Source organism: Aquarana catesbeiana, linkage group LG01 (genome assembly GCF_042186555.1).
Source record: "Aquarana catesbeiana isolate 2022-GZ linkage group LG01, ASM4218655v1, whole genome shotgun sequence".
Classification (NCBI taxonomy): Eukaryota; Metazoa; Chordata; class Amphibia; order Anura; family Ranidae; genus Aquarana; species Aquarana catesbeiana.
In genome coordinates this window covers 630,199,800-630,220,687 of record NC_133324.1, presented here as the reverse complement: position 1 = coordinate 630,220,687, position 20,888 = coordinate 630,199,800, and the positions used below count along the sequence as shown (strand labels likewise).

The 20,888-nt window shown below is 43.0% G+C and overlaps 1 protein-coding gene across 1 annotated transcript in view; it reads right to left on the bottom strand.

Moving 5' to 3' along the window:
- The window catches only part of RCHY1 (ring finger and CHY zinc finger domain containing 1), a 60,662-nt gene that overhangs the window by 10,709 nt on the left and 29,065 nt on the right, over positions 1 to 20,888 (bottom strand). The window contains exons 3-6 of the mRNA XM_073601021.1: positions 17,398 to 17,513; positions 15,633 to 15,711; positions 6,908 to 6,952; positions 2,359 to 2,417 (exon numbers count right to left, since the gene is read on the bottom strand). Coding sequence (XP_073457122.1) covers positions 2,359 to 2,417; positions 6,908 to 6,952; positions 15,633 to 15,711; positions 17,398 to 17,513 — 299 coding nt within the window. The remainder of the gene's footprint in view (positions 1 to 2,358; positions 2,418 to 6,907; positions 6,953 to 15,632; positions 15,712 to 17,397; positions 17,514 to 20,888) is intronic.

Genomic DNA, 20,888 nt, shown 5'->3' with positions numbered 1-20,888 from the left:
ACTGATTATTAGGAGTAGGCTAGAAATAATTGAAATACAATGTTGAATATATGATTTTACATTTTGACTATACAGTGCATGAAAAAGTATTTATACCCCTTGAAATTTTCTACAATTTGTCATGTTACAACCAAAAACATAAATGTATTGGAATTTTGTGTGACAGACCAACCGTCACTAAATGACGGCCCTCGCAACGCTCCTGCCCGGACCGCCCCGGCTTGACATCACGTGCATGCCCTGCACCCTTACTGATCGCTGCTCCCTGCTACTGGCTCTCACTTGCGAGGTATATCTTGCAGCTTCCGCCCCCTGCAGCTTGCTGAATGTGCTGACTCCTGCTCTCAAGGTATGTGGGGCATATTTTGTTAAGGTGCACGCTAATGGGCATATTTTGTTGCACCCATCAGAGTGTCCATCAGCATGCTCTTTATTTTATGCTGGGGGGCACTCTGATGGGGACACCCGATGTAAGGGGGCACCCTGATAGGCACACCCAATGTAAGGGGGCACTCTGATAGGGACACCCTGATGGTGGCAATTGATTTATGGAGGTAGTCTGATGGTGGCACCCAGTGTAATAAATTACGCTGGTAGGGGCACCTGATGTAAGGGGGAAAACTATTGGGGACATTTACAGAGTGTTACCAGAGTGTGTGGAGGAAACAGTAAGAAAAGCCCCAGAGAGTGCAGCTTGCGCCAAAAAACTAAAAGAAACGTACAATCTTTCATAGCACGGACTTGTGATTTGGACCTTGGCTGGAAAAATTATTTAGTTACCGGACCTCCTTGAATTTTAATTCACTACCCCTGTGATAGATCAACACAAAGTGGCACATGATTGTGAAGTGGAAGGAAAATGATAAATGGTTTTCAAACATTTATTACAAATAAATATCTGAAAAGTGTGACAGGTATTTGTATTCAGCCCCCTTTACTCTGATACCCCTAACTAAAATCTAGTGAAACCAATTGCCATCAGAAGTCACCTAATTAGTAAATAGAGTCCACCTGTGTGTAATTTAATCTCAGTATAAATACAGCTGTTCTGTGAAGCCCTCAGATATTTGTTAGAGAACCTTAGTGAACAAACAGCATCATGAAGGCCAAGGAACACACCAGACAGGTCAGGGATAACGTTGTGGAGAAGTTTAAAGTAGGTTTAAGTTATAAAAAAAAAATATCCCAAGCTTTGAACATCTCACGGAGCACTGTTCAATCCATCTTTCGAAAATGGAAAGAGTATGGCACAACTGCAAACCTACCAAGGCATGGCCGTCCACCTAAACTGACAGGCCAGGCCAGGACAGCATTAATCAGAGAAGCAGCCAAAAGGCCCATGGTAACTCTGGAAGAGCTGCAGAGATCCACAGCTCAGATGGGAGAATCTGTCCACAGGACAACTATTAGTTGTGCACTCCACAAATCTGGAATTTATGGAAGGGTGGCAAGAAGAAAGCCATTGTTGAAAGACAGCCATAAGAAGTCCTGTTTGCAGTGTGTAAGAGGCCTTGTGGGGGGAACTGCAAACATGTGGAAGAAGGTGCTCTGGTTGGATGAGACTAAAATTGAACTTTTTTGCCTAAAAGCAAAATGCTATGTGTGGTGGAAAACTAACACTGCACATCACCCTGAACACACCAGCCCCACCGTGAAACATGGTGGTGGCAGCATCATGTTGTGGGCATGCTTTTCTTCAGCAGGGACAGGGAAGCTGGTCAGAGTTGATGGGAAGATGGATGGAGCCAAATACAGTGCAATTGTAGAAGAAAACCTGTTAGGGTCTGCAAAAGACTTGAGACTGGGGCGGAGGTTCACCTTCCACCCTTAACATACAGCCAGAGCTACAATGGAAAGGTTTAGATCAACGCGATTCGAACACATGAATAGGCAAAGTCCAGACCTAAATCCAATTGAGAATCTGTGGCAAGACTTGAAAATTGCTGTTCACAGACGCTCTCCATCCAATCTGACAGAGCTTGAGCTATTTTGCAAAGAAGAATGGGCAAAAATGTCACTTTCTAGATGTGCAAAGCTGGTAGAGACAAACCTAAAAAGACTTGCAGCTGTAATTGCAGCGAAAGGTGGTTATACAAAGTATTGACTCAGGGGGGCCGAATACAAATGCACGCCACACTTTTCAGATATATATTTGGAAAAAATTTGGAAAATCATTTATCATTTTCCTTCCACTTCACAATTATGTACCACTTTGTATTGGTATATCACATAAAATCCCAATAAAATACATTATGCTTTTGGTTGTAAAATAACAAAATTTCAAGGGGTATGAATACTTTTTCAAGGCACTGTAGTTATGCTTTATGAGAAAGTGATTCTACCCAAGCAGTTTCTCACCTGTGTAGGAGATGTCCACAAGGAAGCACACGCGCTCCCACTCTGGAGGTATGGATATCCTGTAAGAGCAATGCTGAATTAAAAGTGGAGTTCTTATATATTTATCATGTCTAATTTATCCAAAAAATACAACGGATTAAGAGTACAATAATAACAAATATTTCCACTTTCACCTCATCTTAACCCCTTTAATATATTAATGTTTCCATTCATATCGTGCAAATATAACCTTCCATCTTTTTTTTTCTGGTTCCTTCTGCTCTTTCTGGGTCTAATAATAATGCTAATTTAATACCTAGGAAATGTCTGTCAATTACTTTCATAACACAGAAAAGCACCAAAACACAGAAAAGCACCAAAACACAAAAAAGTCCCGGCTTCTTCGAGATTTGCATTTCCATTGCCTCAAACCTGTAAGAGCCAGTACACACTTCTTGAATTCTCCAGCAAAGAAAACAAAAGCCACTTTTTATAAGCCTTGTCACACGCTCTTGTCTGCTAAAGCCTGACAGACATAATATCTTAATCTGTAAATATATACTAACAGGATGATGCTATAAGCAAATACTAGCATAAATGCCTACGAATGATAACATAACCAGTTACTAACCACTAAGAGTGCACAGGGCTACAGCAAATAAGGGAATTTGTGTACTAGAATCCTTTCTTGCCGCCCATTGAGGGACCACAGGAAGTTTTTGCCATTGGGTTATACTTGCACCTGCAGGAGGATCAAACATTGGCAAACAAAAAAATTGTAGGCCAGCCCAGGGTAATCCCTCATACAACCAATATGTACCAAAAGCATGGTTAAAACACACAGGGGTGAGACTTTAAAATCCTATTTTCTTTCTCATCCATTGTGGAACACAGCAAGTCTTCACCATCAAGACATCCAAAAGAAGCCCAACAGCAAACAATCACTACCAAACCCAATGTGAACTAGGGACACTTTACAGCTCAAGGGCTGCCTGTACAACAAATGTCTTCAACTGGCAATGGGTAAGGCTGAACCATCCACCTGGTAAAGGAGAACATGATAACTAATGTGGAAGTACACATAATGCCCAAAGACCAAGAAAAACATTTAAATAAAAAGTGAGAACATTTTCAGAAGAGAAAACATTAAACCATAGACCATACACATGAAAAGCTGATCAAAAACAATTTCCCTTAAGGCAAAAGACACACAACCTAAACTGTGGTCAACAATGAGAAAGAACTCCCCTGGAAGAACTAGGACCAGACAGAAGAATCTAAGACTGAAGTCCTGGTAGAAGAAAGATCAGAGATGCTCTAAGCAGGGTAGTGTTATTTGGGGGGGGGTTGCTGGTTATTTTATTTTTCTTCCGAATACCACATTTTGGGATTGTAACAAAGCTTACAATACAATGCAGTAGAACTTCAGTATTGACCAAGGGGCACTAGATGGCACTGTGGAGCTTCCTTACCCTCACTCTCAGAGTGAAAAAAAAAAAAGGAAGGGATAAAGATAAAAATAAAAAAAAAAGTCAGAAGATAAGTGGAAATGTAGGGACAGAGTATAAGCTCAGGCTAAGGACATATTGCCTGGTAGTAATGCACTCTCCTCCTGTCACGTGCCAAGGATCTGGGCTTTCAGCTCGGCAGACAAAATAACAGGAGAGTGCTGAGCTGGATGAGTGGCATGGATGGGCACTACCAGTACAGGGTGGGAGGAGGTCTGCCAGGTGTGGGGCTCTCCAAATCTCTGCTCTTCTTCTTTGTGGCAAGATAGCATTTAGGAGTGGCTGAGAATAAATCTACAGGGACCATACCAGAGGTTGCCTGCCAACAAGCTACCAAAACCAAAAGGATATGTTCACACTAGCCCATGCTCTGAAAAGGGATCAACATTGGATCCCTTTTCAGTGTGCAGCTAAGCAGCCACTGTCAAATGTTTGTTTTTTGTTTTTCTTACAATGGGATTAATACACCACAATCATGAACCAAGCGTTTATCTCATGGTTGCCACTTTACCCCATTGACTTGAATGGCAGTTTGACAGGCGACAGGCCGCAGAATATGAACATCCCCCTCTAGTGGTATTTTAGAGTCAAGGTGGACGACTGGAAGATGGTAAAACCATGACTGTGAACCATTGAGCACCTCATGTTTTACCTTCCCCCTGGCCACTAGTGTGAAAGAGCCTAATATGAACTGTGGCCAGACTAGGAGTGGATTCCCATGTCTGTGGATTCCAGCAGTGAGCACAAGACTATCCCGGTTGACCGATCTTACGGCAAGAAAACAGAATGGTATGTTTTATACTTAGGAGTGACCACTACGGTTTATTTCTCTGGATGATCTGGACCTGCCTGATGGTTCATCATCCACATGCTTCATGGGCATAAACATGTTTGAGTGAATCACATGCTTATCTTTAAGGGATAGTCAGAGAAAAATATTCTGAGGTTCAGAGGTAGATTGTAATCAGGTACTGACAGCTCAGTGCCACTTACTGTGCAGAGAGATCTATCCCTAAAGCACTCCTCCCCCTAACACCACACCTAACCCTCACTTAGGCCCCTTTCACAATGGGGCGGTGGGGGCGTCGGCGGTAAAACAGCGCTATTTTTAGTGCTGCTTTACCATAGTTTTTGCAGCGGTATTCGGCCGCTAGCGGTTCGGTTTTAACCCCCGCTGGCGGCCAAAAAAAGGGTTAAAACCGCTCGCATAGCGCCGCTATAGCCGCGGTGCCCCATTGATTTCAATGGGCAGGAGCGGTTTAGGAGTGGTGAATACACCTCTCCTTCACCGCTCCAAAGATGCGGTTTGCAGGAGTTTTTTTTTTCTCCTGCCAGCGCACCGCTTCAGTGTGAAAGCCCTCAGGCTTTCACACTGAAGAAACAGTAGAGGCAGTTTAAGGTCACTATTTTTAGCGCAATAACGCCTGCAAACCGCCCCAGTATGAAAGGGCTCTAACTCCCCAAAACCCTGCACCTAACCCTCACCCATTCTAACTTCAACCCAACCCTCAATTAAACCCCCCAAATCCATATTACAAACCCCAGGGCCACTGACAGGGGGGGGGGGGGATACAAGCAGTATACCCTGCCCTAATGGGTTAAGCAGGGGGGCCTAGGCTCTGCAAGGACTGCTTGTAGAGTGTACCCACCCCTCAATCACTAGTGTGCTCATATCTCTCTTCTGTGTTTATGCTTGACAAAACGACTTAAGTGCATCTAATAATTAGAAAGTGCTTCTATTTAATCGTTTCAGAGAGCTAAATCCCCTGGAAAAAAATATGGTATGGATGGGGTGGCGCACAGTTTAGAATCTTCATCCTGGGCACTGGGTAACTTTGATGTGGCTCTGGCTCTAAACTGAAAAGGCCCTAAGCCTTAACTCACCTGATTTTAGAAGGATTAAAGGAACATGGAAGCCAAAACTAGGTACCTGCCTCCCAAAAAAAAATAAAAGCAAAAGTGACAGAGGAGGTGAAGTTCCGCTTTAAGAAACATTTCTATCCTCCTTGGAAACTAGAAAAAAAAAACTGAATTATGTTGGCTGTAGAATGGGTTATCCTGAGCTGGCCCACAATTTTTAGTTGGCCAGTGTCCAATACTTCTGTAGGCATCAGTATAACCTGATGGTGAAGACTTCTTGTGTTTCTGGACAACGAAAAAAAAATGGTTTTACAACTGTTACACTGGTTTTAAAAGAGGACAGCCAGAAATAGAGTTCATCAGACATTTTACTAGCAAGTAGGGAGAACTTCCCATCAATTCACAACTTTGGTGCAGCTTATACATTTATTTATTGTATGGTTTACCCGACAAAAAAAAGAAATAATAATAAATGAAAAGACTGTACGATATCCAGAACATAACATGATGCCAGACATGAGATATAACTTTCTGAAATGTTGTTAATCCCTTCCAATTTATTGTCAAACAATAAATCGTTCTCACACTACGTGTGAGATTAGCAGTCATAGATTTAAAGATGTAGAAAGATGCCACTAGGTTTCATAAGCTAACCTATATTTTATCATGACAGGGAAAGATCAAGGTCAGATCTTTGGAAATTAACTATTCATTTTCGAAAACTTTACGATAGTGTAGGGGTCAGGTGTCACCGCTCTTAATAAAACAAGTAAAGTGTACAAATCTGAGATGTTTTATAGTACTACTAATCACATTTACTGCACAAAATACTGATTTTCTTGGCTTTGGTATTGACAGAAGATATTTACCACAATGGTATCGGCGAGTTCTTGAGCACAAGCATCGTTACTCGTCCTCACCGACAAAAAAAAAAAAAAAAAAAAAATGGCATTGGTGCAACCCTAGTGCTCAACCACCCAACTGTGCTTCTCCCCACTTGATAAAACAATAAAGATATGTCTGTAAATAATAGATAAAAAAATAATAATGGCAGGCTAAAGATAAAGGAAAAGGGTTTGTTCTCGTCTTACTAGAAGGGAAGTTAAACTTGACAAACTAATAACATTGATCAAATTCAGAAGGCATCCAGACAAAAAACACTGAACATAAAAACAATGCAATACTTTCATGACATTACTTACCTCTAAACATATAGGACAGTCTTGTCTTGAGACATTTTCTATGCACTAAATAAAAATAAATAAATGCATGAACACTCCAAGTATCTGATTTTTTTTTTTTTGCTTTCCCTTCCTTAGTGCGCTTATATTGAGGAAAACAAAGTTTTGTGGATACCACACACTATCAGGTATTTCCTGTTGACAAGCGCCCTGAAGCACAGTTTCCCTCAGTTATATTGCTGGCATTAAAAAGGGTGCTAAACCTGCCTGTATTCCACTTATCCCCTTCATGACCAGGCCGTTTTTTACATTGTGCTACTATGCTCGGTCATGCAATACACTGTACCCAAATTAAATTTATATACATTTTTTTCACACAAATAGAGCTTTCTTTTGGCGGTATGTATATATTATATAAACAATAAAGATCGAAACTTAAAAAAACAAAAACAATAATTTCTGCTATAAGACATATCAAATAAAAAAAGTGAAAAAAAATCCAATTTCTTCATACATTTAGGCCAATAAGGCCCCTTTCACATTTGTGTGACTTCTCATGCGATTTAGGACTTCAAAGTCTCATGACAAGTCATACCCCATGGTTTCCAATTAGTACCATTCATATATGTGCAACTTCAAGTCGCAGCAACGTCAAAGTAGTCCTTGCACTACTTTGGTCCGACTTTGATGCAACTTGAGGTCCATAGAGCTCAAGAATATACAGGCATTGCTTTAAGTTGCTGCAAAGTCATGCGACTTTCAGGTCATACAAGTGTAAAAGGGGCCTTAGTGTATATTAATAGATGAGCATTATATATATATATATATATATATATATATATATATATATATATATATATTTTTATTATATCAGGGGTGCACATTTTCACTTGTCCCACGATTTGAGACTCCATTTCTTTATTTCCATCTGCTCTTAGCGCAATATCCTTTTTTGGGGGAGGGTAATTCTCATAGCCATCATTGCGGGGCACAGGAGTCTGCTGCGTCCCGACTGCGGGGCACAGGAGTCTGCTGCGTCCCGACTGCGGGGCACAGGAGTCTGCTGCGTCCCGACTGCGGGGCACAGGAGTCTGCTGCGTCCCGACTGCGGGGCACAGGAGTCTGCTGCGTCCCGACTGCGGGGCACAGGAGTATGCTGCGTCCCGACTGCGGGGCACAGGAGTCTGCTGCGTCCCGAGTGCGGGGCACAGGAGTCTGCTGCGTCCCGAGTGCGGGGCACAGGAGTCTGCTGCGTCCCGAGTGCGGGGCACAGGAGTCTGCTGCGTTCCGAGTGCGGGGCACAGGAGTCTGCTGCGTCCCGAGTGCGGGGCACAGGAGTCTGCTGCGTCCCGAGTGCGGGGCACAGGAGTCTGCTGCGTTCCGAGTGCGGGGCACAGGAGTCTGCTGCGTACGGAGCGCGGGGTACAGGAGTCTGCTGCGTACGGAGCGCGGGGTACAGGAGTCTGCTGCGTACGGAGCGCGGGGTACAGGAGTCTGCTGCGTACGGAGCGCGGGGTACAGGAGTCTGCTGCGTACGGAGCGCGGGGTACAGGAGTCTGCTGCGTACGGAGCGCGGGGTACAGGAGTCTGCTGCGTACGGAGCGCGGGGTACAGGAGTCTGCTGCGTACGGAGCGCGGGGTACAGGAGTCTGCTGCGTACGGAGCGCGGGGTACAGGAGTCTGCTGCGTACGGAGCGCGGGGTACAGGAGTCTGCTGCGTACGGAGCGCGGGGTACAGGAGTCTGCTGCGTACGGAGCGCGGGGTACAGGAGTCTGCTGCGTACGGAGCGCGGGGTACAGGAGTCTGCTGCGTACGGAGCGCGGGGTACAGGAGTATGCTGCGTACGGAGCGCGGGGTACAGGAGTATGCTGCGTACGGAGCACGGGGTACAGGAGTATGCTGCGTACGGAGCGCGGGGTACAGGAGTATGCTGCGTACGGAGCGCGGGGTACAGGAGTATGCTGCGTACGGAGCGCGGGGTACAGGAGTATGCTGCGTACGGAGCGCGGGGTACAGGAGTATGCTATGCAGTGCAACATCTGACATCGGAACCCTCCACAGCCCTCAAACCCCCCCCCCCCCCCCAAAAAAAAAAAAAAAAAAAATCACCTCTCACATCTGTGCTCTTTCCTACCTGGCCCAGCTCTGGTACCTCCTGTGTATGAGGATCTATATTCAGCACAACAAATCCTTAAGAAGCCTGCTCTCAGACTGCAACTCGCTGGATAAAAAAAAGAAAAACATCACAGTCGGAGCTGTCAGGAACCTCCGACACTGACGGGCCAACCGTGCATGCGCTCGGCTCAGAAACAGCTGACGTTGCTAGAGCGACTGAGGAGAGAGAGAGCGGGAGATGTTCCCTTGGAGATCGGCTGGCCACCCATGCGCTCACACAAAGCCGGCGCCATTCGTGTGCCGGAGGATGTTTACTCTTGTTGCCTGGGAAACAAAAGAGGTGGCAGCCGCCGGCCATTGCGCGGGCCACATGACGAGGCCTGGCAGGCTGGATTCGCCCCGCGGGCCTTGTGTTTGCCACCTGTGATCTAGATGAAAAACAGAAAGGCTTCTTTGCCATAAGAGCTGTGAAAATGTGGAACAGACTGACTCTCCCACAAACTAGTTCTGGGCTGCTCAGTAGATTGTTTTAACAAAGACCTGAAATGCTTTTCTGTCCTTAATGCACAAAATATAAGTGATAGTGACAGAAGGATGGTGGGATGGATGGGATTAGAGGCAGAGGGATGGTGGGATCAGAGGCATGGTGGAATGGATGGGATCAGAGGGATGGTGGAATGGATGAGATCAAGCAGAGGGATGGATGGGATCAGAGGCATGGTGGGATGGATGGGAACAGGCAGAGGGATGATGGGATCATTCAGAATGAGAACTGGTGAGTGCCAGTGTCAGTCGATTCCCCCTCCTCCATGCTGCTCAGCGTTTTCTCCCTATTGAATCACGATGCATCGATGCTGCGATTATATTTAACACACACACACACATATATATATTATCTACACACACACACACATACAATTGTGCTCATAAGTTTACATACCCTGGCAGAATTTAGGATTTCTTGGCCATTTTTCAGAGAATATGAATGATAACACAAAAATGTTTCTTTCACTCATGGTTAGTGTTTGGCTGAAGCCATTTATTATCAATTGTGTTTACTCTTTTTAAATCATAATGGCAACATAAAATATCCAAATGACCCTGATCAAAAGTTTACATATCCCAGTTCTTAATACCGTGTATTGTCCCCTTTAACTGCACCACACAGATGTACATCGGCAGAATGGCACAGTCAGGCAAATGAGCGTACCTGTACGTCCCTTTAAATTTGCTGCCTATCGGGCGTGCGCATGCCCCGGGATCTCGATGTTCACTGTCGGCCCGCAATTGCGGTGTGGAGAGGTAGAACGGGGAGATGCCTATGTAAACAAGGCTTTTCCCCATTCTGCCTAGTGACATGACATCGGGAGCAGTGATCGCTGTCATGTCAGTGGAAGCTCATCCCCCCCCACAGTTAGCACACCTCCCTAGGACACAGGAAACGCCTTCCCTGCCATTTACATAGCAATCAGTGTATTTTTATAACACTGATCGCTTTATAAATGACAATGGTCCCAAAATGGTGTCAAGTGTCCGATGTGTCCTCCATAATGTCGCAGTCACAATAAAAATCCCAGATCACCGTCATTACTAATAAAAAAAAAAAATGAATAAAAAAATGCTATAAATCTATCCCCTATTTTGTAGACACTATAACTTTTGCACAAACCAATCAATATACGCTTATGGTGATTATTTTTACCAAAAAATATGTAGAAATATACAGATCTGCCTAAACTGAGAAAAAAAATATGTTTTTATATATTTTTTGGGGATATTTATTATAGCAAAAAGTTAAAAAAAATAGCTTTTTTTCAAAATTGTCGCTCTTTTTTTGTTTATAGTGCAAAAAATAAAAACCGCAGAGGTGATCAAATACCACCAAAAGAAAGCTCTATTTGTGGGGGGAAAAAAAAGTACGTCAATTTTGATTGGGTGCAACGTCGCACAACTGCACAATTGTTAAAGCGACGCAGTGCCGTATAGTGTGGCTCAATGATATTGGAGGTCAGGTGACTGAGATGGCCACTCCAGAACCTTCACTTTATTCTGCTTTAACCAATGACAGGTCGACTTGGCCTTGTGTTTTGGTTTATTGTCATGTTGGAATGTCCAAGAACGTCCCATGCGCAGCTTCCTGGCTTATGAATGCAAATGTTCCTCCAATATTTTTTGAGAACATACTGCATTCATCTTGCCAACAATTTTGAACAAATTTCCTGTGCCTTTGTAGCTCACACATCCCCAAAACCTCAGCGATCCACCTCCGTGCCTTTCATCATAGGCCTTGTTGACTCTTCTCCAAATGTAGCATTTATGGTTGTGGCCAAAAAGCTAAATTTTGGTCTCATCACTCCAAATGACTTTGTGCCAGAAGGTTTGAGGCTTGTCTCTGTGCTGTTTAGCATATTGAAATCGGGATACTTTGTGGCATTTGCGTAGTAATGGCTTTCTTCTGGCGACTTGACCATGCAAACCATCTTCCTTCAAGTGCCTCCCTATTGTGCATCTTGAAACAGCCACACCACATGTTTTCAGAGAGTCCTGTATTTTATCTGTTATTTGTGGGGTGTTCTTTGCATCCCGAACAATTATCCTGGCAGTTGTGGCTGAAATTTTAGTTGGTTTACCTGACCGTCGTTTGGTTTCAACAGAACCCCTCATTTTCTACTTCTTGATTGGAGTTTGAATACTGCTGATTGGCATTCTCAATTCCTTGGATATCTTTTTATATCCCTTTTCTGTTTTATAAAGTTCAACTACCTTTTCCCTTGCAGATCCTTTGACAATTCTTTTGCTTTCCTCATGACTCAGAATCCACAAACATCTGTGCAGCACTGGATGAAAGATGCAAGGGTCTGTCAGGAGTCCAGAAACGCACTGACCTTTTACACACACACACTAATTAAAAGCAAAGAGATCACAGGTGAGGATGGTTACCTTTAATAGCCATTCAAACCCCTTTGTGTTAACTTGTGTGCATGCTATCAGGCCAAAATCACCAGGGTATGTAAACTTCTGATCAGGGTAATTTGGGTAGTTTCTGTTGCCATCATGATTTAAAAAGAGTAAACACAGTTGATTGATAATAAATGGCTTCAGCCAAACACTAACCATAAGTGAAAAAATGTTTTTGGGCTATCATTCATATTCTCTGAAAAATGGCCAAGAAATCCTAAATTCTGCCAGGGTATGTAAACTTATGAGCACTCAGAACAGGCCTCGCCATGGTCGACCAAAGAAGTTGAGTGCACGTGCTCAGCGTCATATCCAGAGGTTGTCTTTGGGAAATAGACTTAAGAGTGCTGAGAGCATTGCTGCAGAGGTTGAAGGGGTGGGGGGGTCAGCCTGTCAGTGCTCAGACCACATGCTGCACACTGCATCAATTTGGTCTGCATGGCGTCCCAGAGGGAAGCCTCTTCTAAAGATGATGCACAAGCAAGCACGCAAACAGATTTCTGAAGACAAGCAGACTAAGGATGTGGATTACTGGACCATGTCTTGTGGTCTGATGAGACAAGATAAAACTTATTTGGTTCAGATAGTTTCAAGCGTGTGTGGCGGTAACCAGGTGAGGAGTACAAAGACAAGTGTGTCTTGCCTACAGTCAAACATGGTGGTGGGAGTGTCATGGTCTGGGGCTGCATGCAGTGCTGGAAAATAATGGTGTCCGCACAAAAAAAAAATTTGACACTTTGGGCCCAATTTGGACATTTTCATATAGGGGTGTACTCACTTTTGTTGCCAGCGGTTTAGACCTTAATGGCTGTGTGTTGAGTTATTTTGAGAGGACAGAAAAATTGACACTCTTACAAAGTGCCATTTCTTCAGTGTTGTCACATAAAAAGATATAATAAAATATTTACAAAAATGAGATGGGTGTACTCACTTATGTGAAAAAAGAAAAAATATACACACACACACACACACACACACACACACACATTTTTTAAATCATTTTTACTAGTAATGCTGGCGATCAGGGACTTATAGTGGGTCTGTGATAGTGCAGCTGGCAACTTGACACCGACACTCTGTGGGAACTGACTGCCACTGACATCATTAGTGCCACTAATACAATAATCAGTGATAATACTGTACACTGTCACTGTACTAATGACACTGGTTGGGAAGGGGTTGACATCTAGGGGTAGTCAAGGGGTTAATTATGTGCCTAACAATGTGTAATGTGTGTAATAAGTGCTTCTTTTTACTACAGAGCCCTATGATGATTATTAACACAGGGCTTTGGACTGTGATTCGACACAGTCAATCAGCAGGTCCCGGCCATGAATCATTGGCTTGGATGTGCTGACAGACTTCCGCTGTTTTGAACCACAGGGAAGCAGGTGGGCAGAAGCACACACTCCTAAAACCTGAAAACAGGCAGCTACGTATGGGTGCACACATGTACTGCAGCGGGTCGGCAAGCGGACATACACTTTTGCAAATATCAACTATTTATATCCTGGACACTCAAGGTGTGGCTGCTCTGTATTATAGGAATAGGTTAACTAAAGGCATGCAAACAAATAAAAAATAAAGTTTGTGTTGTTCCATAACATTAAACAAGTTAGATTGCTTAAATAGACAAAAAGAAGACAGATTTTCAATCCACATAGATGCATATTTAGAAAGTAGTCAGGGCCAGGTTTCTTTCTATTGCAGTGCTTATAGCAGCAGAGGGAATGATTTATTAATCAAGCTGTAACATGCTTTGCTGCATGAAAGAATATATAAATGGCTCCTAGTTTGCTGCCAGGCTCATGGGAGTCAATGCAACTGCATGGTATTGCTAGGAAAGAAAATAATGAATGCATGTGGGCTAGGGCAATAAAGTTGTGGGGGATAGGTAGAAGTAGGTTGCCCAGCAGGCAAGGCTAGTTGGGATTTTTGTGCAGCAATCATCCCAAACAGAAAGTTAGGAGTACACTGGATTTCTTGCACAATAGGTGTGGTTTTAGACGTGTAGAATAAAATACTGGCAAGTGTGCATGTATTGAAGAGATGTACAGTAAAGGTTTTATTTTAATTTGCCTTGACATATACTTTATGATGGTCATTAATATTCAGTAGATATCATTACAGACTAGCTGGGGTTATGGTGAGCTGACTTTAAGGGGTTTATTTACTAAAGCTGGAGAGTGCAAAATCAGGCTCACTTCTGCAAAGAAACCAATCAGCTTCCAGGTTGTATTGCCAAAGCTTAATTGATCAAGCTGAGGTTAGAAGCTGATTGGTTTCTATGCAGAAGTGAGACTAATTTTGCACTTTCCAGCTTTAGTAAATAAACCCATAAGTGTATTTCCATTTTGCAGTCAAAATTAAGAAAACCCTGCTATACGTTTGTTATGTTTTCCTATTCGCACTGCAGCACTAAACTTTTTTTTTCCCCCCTTACCCTTTAAATTAGCTCAGCATGATCTGTTCCAATAGCATGCAATGGAGACAACTAGCTCCTAAACCCTTTTCCTAAGACAGACAACGTTCAAATCTAGTACAATGGATAGGATATCTGCTCTGTACAGTACGTACAGGGTTAACTATAGTGAACACAACTTCCCAGCCCCGCTCATAACAAAAAGAATTAAGACTTTTTTTCTTGCTGAAGGGAAGCTTATTTTTTTTTTTTTTTTATGTTATGTTATGTGAGGGGAAACTTGTAACAAATATAAAGCAGGTGTTATCTCAATTTGGCTGCAAAAGGTGGAAATACCCTTTAACGAACCAAAAAAGTTTTTCACTAAACCAGTGTTAACAAAACCTGTCACTAGCACTGCTACTAAACTGGAAGTCCGAATTATGATTTGTGCATCATGAAACATGCTTTTGCATCCATGTTTTCGGCCTCCTGAACACTGGCCTGCCTGTGGTGCACCAACAAGTTGTTGTCTGCCTTCTCTGCATCAAGAGAAATCAGACACAGCAACTAAATTATACAATAATTGTTCTATTACAGGTATGACTCTTTCAGACAGAGCTGTTCTGCTCTGTACAACAGAAGATCTGTGAGCGGATCCCTGGCTGAACTGGTGCTGAAAGGGACAGATGTTAGTGTTTTGACATCCGCGCCTGTTCAGTGAGTGCCCGCAATTACACAGTGGACATGAGCAAATCCGTGATGGCTCTATGGGCATTTGGATGTAAAAGAGCTCCACTGTCTGTTTACATCAGGCTACCGCCGATCCATCAACTTTAGGTGAGAAAAAAAAAAAACTTTCGGACCTGGACAGACTCCAAGGTAGGCAGGTAAAAACGGGCACAAGTTCATTTAAACCTGCCTGTTCATAGAGCTGCATGAAGCTTCCAATCAAGTCTGCCTGAAACCGACAGGCGGACCTGATCAGCCTGTGTGAAAGGGCTCTCACTGTTTTTCTATTTTCTCTTGAGATAAACAAGCATAAGTAAGATAAAAATAAATAAATAACCAACCTACAGAATGGGGGTCCAAATTTGGTTTATACCACCAGGCCAAGAGTCTCTCCTGCATTTTTGATCAACTTTGTTAAGGTTAACCGAAAACTTTCTTGACATCTGTATTCTTGGCATGTGTTTTGCATTTAAAAAAAAAATCTCTCTTTCCCTTTGAATTGCAAGTCTCAATATAAAAGATAGAATTTGCTTTCTTACCTTGTGGTTTCCTCTGAAGCTTAATGGCAGACATAAGTTACACTTTGCACAATGCTCGAACTGTTCTTTTGGGCCAATCCTAATGGATAAACAAAGAGTTAATCCTTTTGAGAATTAAAAAAAAAAAAAAAAAAAAGTCATAGTGAGAGTGCATTGCGTGTCAAAGTGGCGGATGAGACATCTAGTATTTTATTGCTGTATTAAGCAGTATGCACTTCTGATCTGACATCCAAGAATCAAAATATATGGTTCTTTAACTTTAACCCTTTCTACCCCACTATCCATATATAAACTTTGTACTGTGTTGGAGATAGATTTATTAACATTCTCTGCTTTGAGGGCTACCAAACACTTACCAGCAGCTGATGGCACTCAATCCCAGCTATCCCTGACAGCTCAGATCCCCAGTTAGCATGGTTTCTGATCATGTGGAGGCATGAGGTTCTACTGAAAATATTAAAGCTTTTAACCTGCAGATGAACACTGTTGCCTTCAGGGTATAGTGTTCATCTGCAGTGCCATATGTTTAAAGCAGAACTAAAATCTTTATAAGAAACACTGCTAGCAGGTAGGCTTTTAGAATATTACAAAATAGACTGTCTCTTCTAAAATAAAGGCTGCCTCTTCTGCCTGTCAGCAATGCTTCTTCTGGATGCACACTTGCCGCACATGTGCAGATCAGTATACATTTTCAGCATACCTTGGTGCCAGGATAAATCAACTCCAGTGTCCATGCACGGGAGTTGCATCATCCTGGGCTGGCCAATCAAGAAGACCATAGAAGCCAAACCTGGAAGAAGACCATAAAAAAAGTGTCAGCTGTGTTAACGTTTGAGAGGTTCCTTAGGCCATAAATATGATTATTTTATTTAATTTTTACAGTCTTATGCATTTGTCAGCTTGTATAAAGAAAACAGAGAACAAAAAGTTTAAGGTATGCACATAAACCATAGAATTGTCGTCAAGTTTAGTAATGAATGTTGGCGCTAATAAATTAGACTTGAGCGCTTAAAAATCAATGACCCCTGGGTATTGAGGGGTTAAGTACTGCTTCTAGGAGGTCTAAGTACTAATGAGCTGGATCAACCCTTCTGTCAGTCACCCCGAGTAGCCTCAAGCCGCCTGCATCCTACCAACAATGTAAGTGGCCATAGTTCTCCTTCTCGGCTGTTTTGGCGATCAGTTCTCCATCAGGTCCACTCTGATGGCTGGCGGGGGAGCCATTTCTTTCTGTTTATAATTTAATTGGCTGGGGCCAATCAAATTATAAACATGCAGAATTGGCTCCTCCTGCAAGCCATAAGAGAGGACTTGATGGGGAACGGCAAAATCCAACCATGCTGGCTCTGCCCCCATGTACCTCAGCTTCTCCCCCTCCCAGGCCACCAGCAGTCAGAGCAGATCTGATTGGGAATCGCAACACCCAACCATGCTTAGCTCTGTCCCCATGTACCTCAGCTTGACTTGTCAGAAATGGCTCTTCTGACAAGTCAAATGTCACAAAACAGGAACACTGAAAAAAAGATTGCACAAATTCCTTCCATGCTGTACAGAAACCTTGGGCACAATCCAATAAAGGGTGAACCCAATTTTCTTAGGTCCCTAAGGTAAGGATGCTATAGCTCTTTACAACGGTCCCTCCCACAGGCTGTCAGTAAAATATTATTATGAAAATGAAAATGTTGATACTTTGTGTTTTTACTATTCCTCTAAATTCACATAATAGTTTATGATTGCAATTGAAAAAATAAAACGGCAGACATACCTGCAAATACCACATCCATCACAGTGATACTGCTTCTTGTCTTTGTCAAAAAGATGACATATATCGCAGTAATAGTCTCCAAAAACATGGTTACAATGCTCACAACTTTTTTGAGCCTGAAGAGAAAACAAATATGAAAACAAATCAATGCCTGCCATATTGTGTAAGATACAGGAACTGTCACAGAAAAAGACTGATAGCTTGAGACCATCTAAATTCATTACTTTGGGGTGCTACCTCTAAAAACACATATGCCATACTTTCTATACCATGGATCTCGTTTACTAGGAGCGTGGCACACAATTTTAGCAGGAAAAACACTTGGAGTCCATGCCTGTGTATTATTTATACAGACATCACATGATACAATTATTAAAGACAATTCTGTCATGAAAGAAAATATAAAACTGCTGCAGGTATAAAGTGCACACACCTAGAGCGATCTATATACCTACAGCAAACCTTAAGGCTCCATGCACACTGGGCGTTAAAATAACGTTAAAAAACGCCAGTAGCTTTGCCGTGAGTCTTTCAACATTTAACGTTTTTGCAATAGCGTTTATTAGCGTTTTTTTAGTGTCAGCGTTTTTCTTTTAATTTTTTTTTTTCAATGGATCGAAAACGTTAAAAAACGCGGGTGAGCCACGTTTTTGAGCATTTATCGACGTTCATCAGTGTTTGGCGTTTTTTTGCGGTCAGAAAAACGACTCCTGAATTAGATTTTATGGTGTACAGTAAACAGCCCATAAACTCCTCTGCTGATAAACATCTAAAAACGTGCATGTGTTCATGGACACATAGGATAACAGAGGGGAGTTTATGGGCTGTTAAAAAAGACGCCCAAACTCCCAAAAACAGCTGTTTGAGCTTCAGTGTGCATGGAGCCTTAACCTTGCTATTAAAAGGCTATATAGGCAAAGCTCTGGAATATCCTGATGACCCTAACACTTAGCCTCTCCCTTTCTCCTTGCAACCAGTCCACCCCAGGCGTGACATCACATCCTGCCTTGTGTTCCACAGTGGCTCTCCTCACTTCCTGGAATATTGGACTTGGTTTTGTCACCAACAACACGCTGTTTGCTGTAACAAGTGTCTCTTCTGATGAACGGCTTCTATCCAATGTGGTATGGTTGCAAATAAGCTCTTTGAATTTATATTTCTGTGAGTTTTCATTTGGCTTTTTAATCATAATAAACCAATTGATGCTGCACTTAGCTGGCACCCCCTTGTGTTCCTTTTTGTAATTCCAGGCATTCATACCTGTCTCAGGTGGAGCTGCCTACTGAAGTACAACACTCTTCTATTGGGATTTTTATAAACTCCTTAAGAACATTTATGAACTACCTATGCTACACAAGTGTATCTTCACATTTATCTAGGGGGCAGAGGCTGACTTATGTGGATGGTGCATTAGCATTTGTTTGAGCCACAATTGTATCTGTTGTTGGTGCTAATGTGATGAATGCAAAAAGATTTATGCCGATATAAATCATCATCTCCATGCTGGATTTTTCATATATTTCTATGAACCGAAAAGGGATAGACTAACAACAGACTGGCATAAAGCCAAAACCTGAATTTCATGGCCTGTAGGGTATAGGGGCAAGCCTGCTTCTTTGGGAACAAGATTAATTCCCCTTAAAGGGGTTGTAAAGGCACAAGGTTTTGCATCTTAATGCATTCAATGCATTAGGCAGCAGCCCCCCGCCCCTTCAGCCCCCTTAACACTTACCCGAGGTCACTCTCTGTCCAGCGATGTCCACAATTGTCTCAGCCATCCAGATTCTCCTTCCTGATTGGCCGAGACACAGCAGCGGCACCACTGGCTCCCGCTGTTGTCAAAGTCAGCGAGCCAATCAGGGGAGAGAGGGGGCGGGGCCGGGTTGGGCTCCGTGTCTGAATGGACACAGGGAGCTGTGACTCAGCTTGGGTGCCCCCATTGCAAGCTGCTTAATGTGGGGACACTGAACAGGAGGGAGGGGCCAGGATCACAGGAAAAGGAAGGACCCGAGAAGAGGAGGATCCAGGCTGCTCTGTGCAAATCCAACTGCACAGAGCAGGTAAGTATAACATGTTTGTTATTTTTATGGGGGAAAAAAATAACACCCTTTACAATCACTTTAAGGGTCTATGAGGACTGGAGGTGAAAGACAGAAACTGAGTCGATGAGTGTCCAATGATAATAGTGCTATTTGCCAATTTAGTCTTGCTATGCACTGATAAAATAACACTACCAAACTGACAATGTACTAGTAATTTTCTGTATTGCATGAAATCAGAGGAAAAATCTCTGCTGTCCCGTTTCATATGATCAGTCCTCTTTAGCCCCACCATCTCCTTCATTCCCAGATTGTTGTATCTATTTTAGGCTAACTGTTTACAGCCGTCACCCACTTTATATTTTTGGAAAGAAAGGAAATGCTGGGGAGGACTTGCATAGGGAAGAAACATTCTCTATAAAGAACAAAACATCTTTCCATACAACAGCAAGACCACCAAGCAATATTTTTAGCAGCTGTGGGAACAAAAGCTGTAAGGCTTGTTTCACACAGGCTTCAGCTTGTATAAGAGAAGTGCGAACAGCAAGTTTTTACAAAGCATTTGCAGAGCTTTCAGCAAGCTTTGTTGAAACTTTTAAAGTGCCATTCAGCTCTAGTTTGTAAATGCTGAACAGAGATTCTAATGAGAGTGCTGATTGTCACTTTATGCAAGCTGCTAGCAGGCTTTTAACAAGCTTCAAGAAGTGCTTAACCACTTCACCCTCGGAAGGCTTTACCACCTTCCTGACCAAGCCATTTTTTGTGATACAGCACTGCATCGCTTTAACTGACAATTGCGCAGTTGTGCGACGTTGTACCCAAACAAAATTATGTTTCTTTATCGTACATCACGGGACACAGAGCCATAGTAGCAACTATATGGGCACCTTCAGGTGATGGACACTGGTATACCCAATACAGGAAGTTCACTCCCTATATAACCCCTCCTCCTACCAGGTGTACCTCAGTTTTTTTTGCCAGTGTCTAAGGTGTTGGTCACGAGTGAAGATGTGCTCTGAGGAGCTCCAGGAGGGATCATTGCTGGATTTAAATAGCCTCCACAGACCGGATCCATCTAAAGTGCCACTGAGGCCAAGGCGGATGATACCCTGGGACCCAGGGCTTTGGTAATGCTTACAAGTTTTTTCCTGGCGGGGTGAGTCCAAGGGAGTGGAACCCCAATAAAAAGGGACCCGGTCTTTAAAGGTTTGCTAAACGCAGCCCGCCGTGATGCGTGAAGGTTAGATCTGTTTGTTAATTCAGCAGAATCCTGCGGCAAGGATAAGGTAAGGGAAGAAGCCTAGGAACTGTAAAAGTCCACCTATGTTTTTTTTTTCCTTAAGGAAAAATGCTGTCATGGCCTAATTCTCCACTAGAGGGAGTATATACACATACCTTAATCTGTTGTCTTCACTGCTCAGTGGCAGTCTGTGTGTGTCAGCAGCAGCTTGC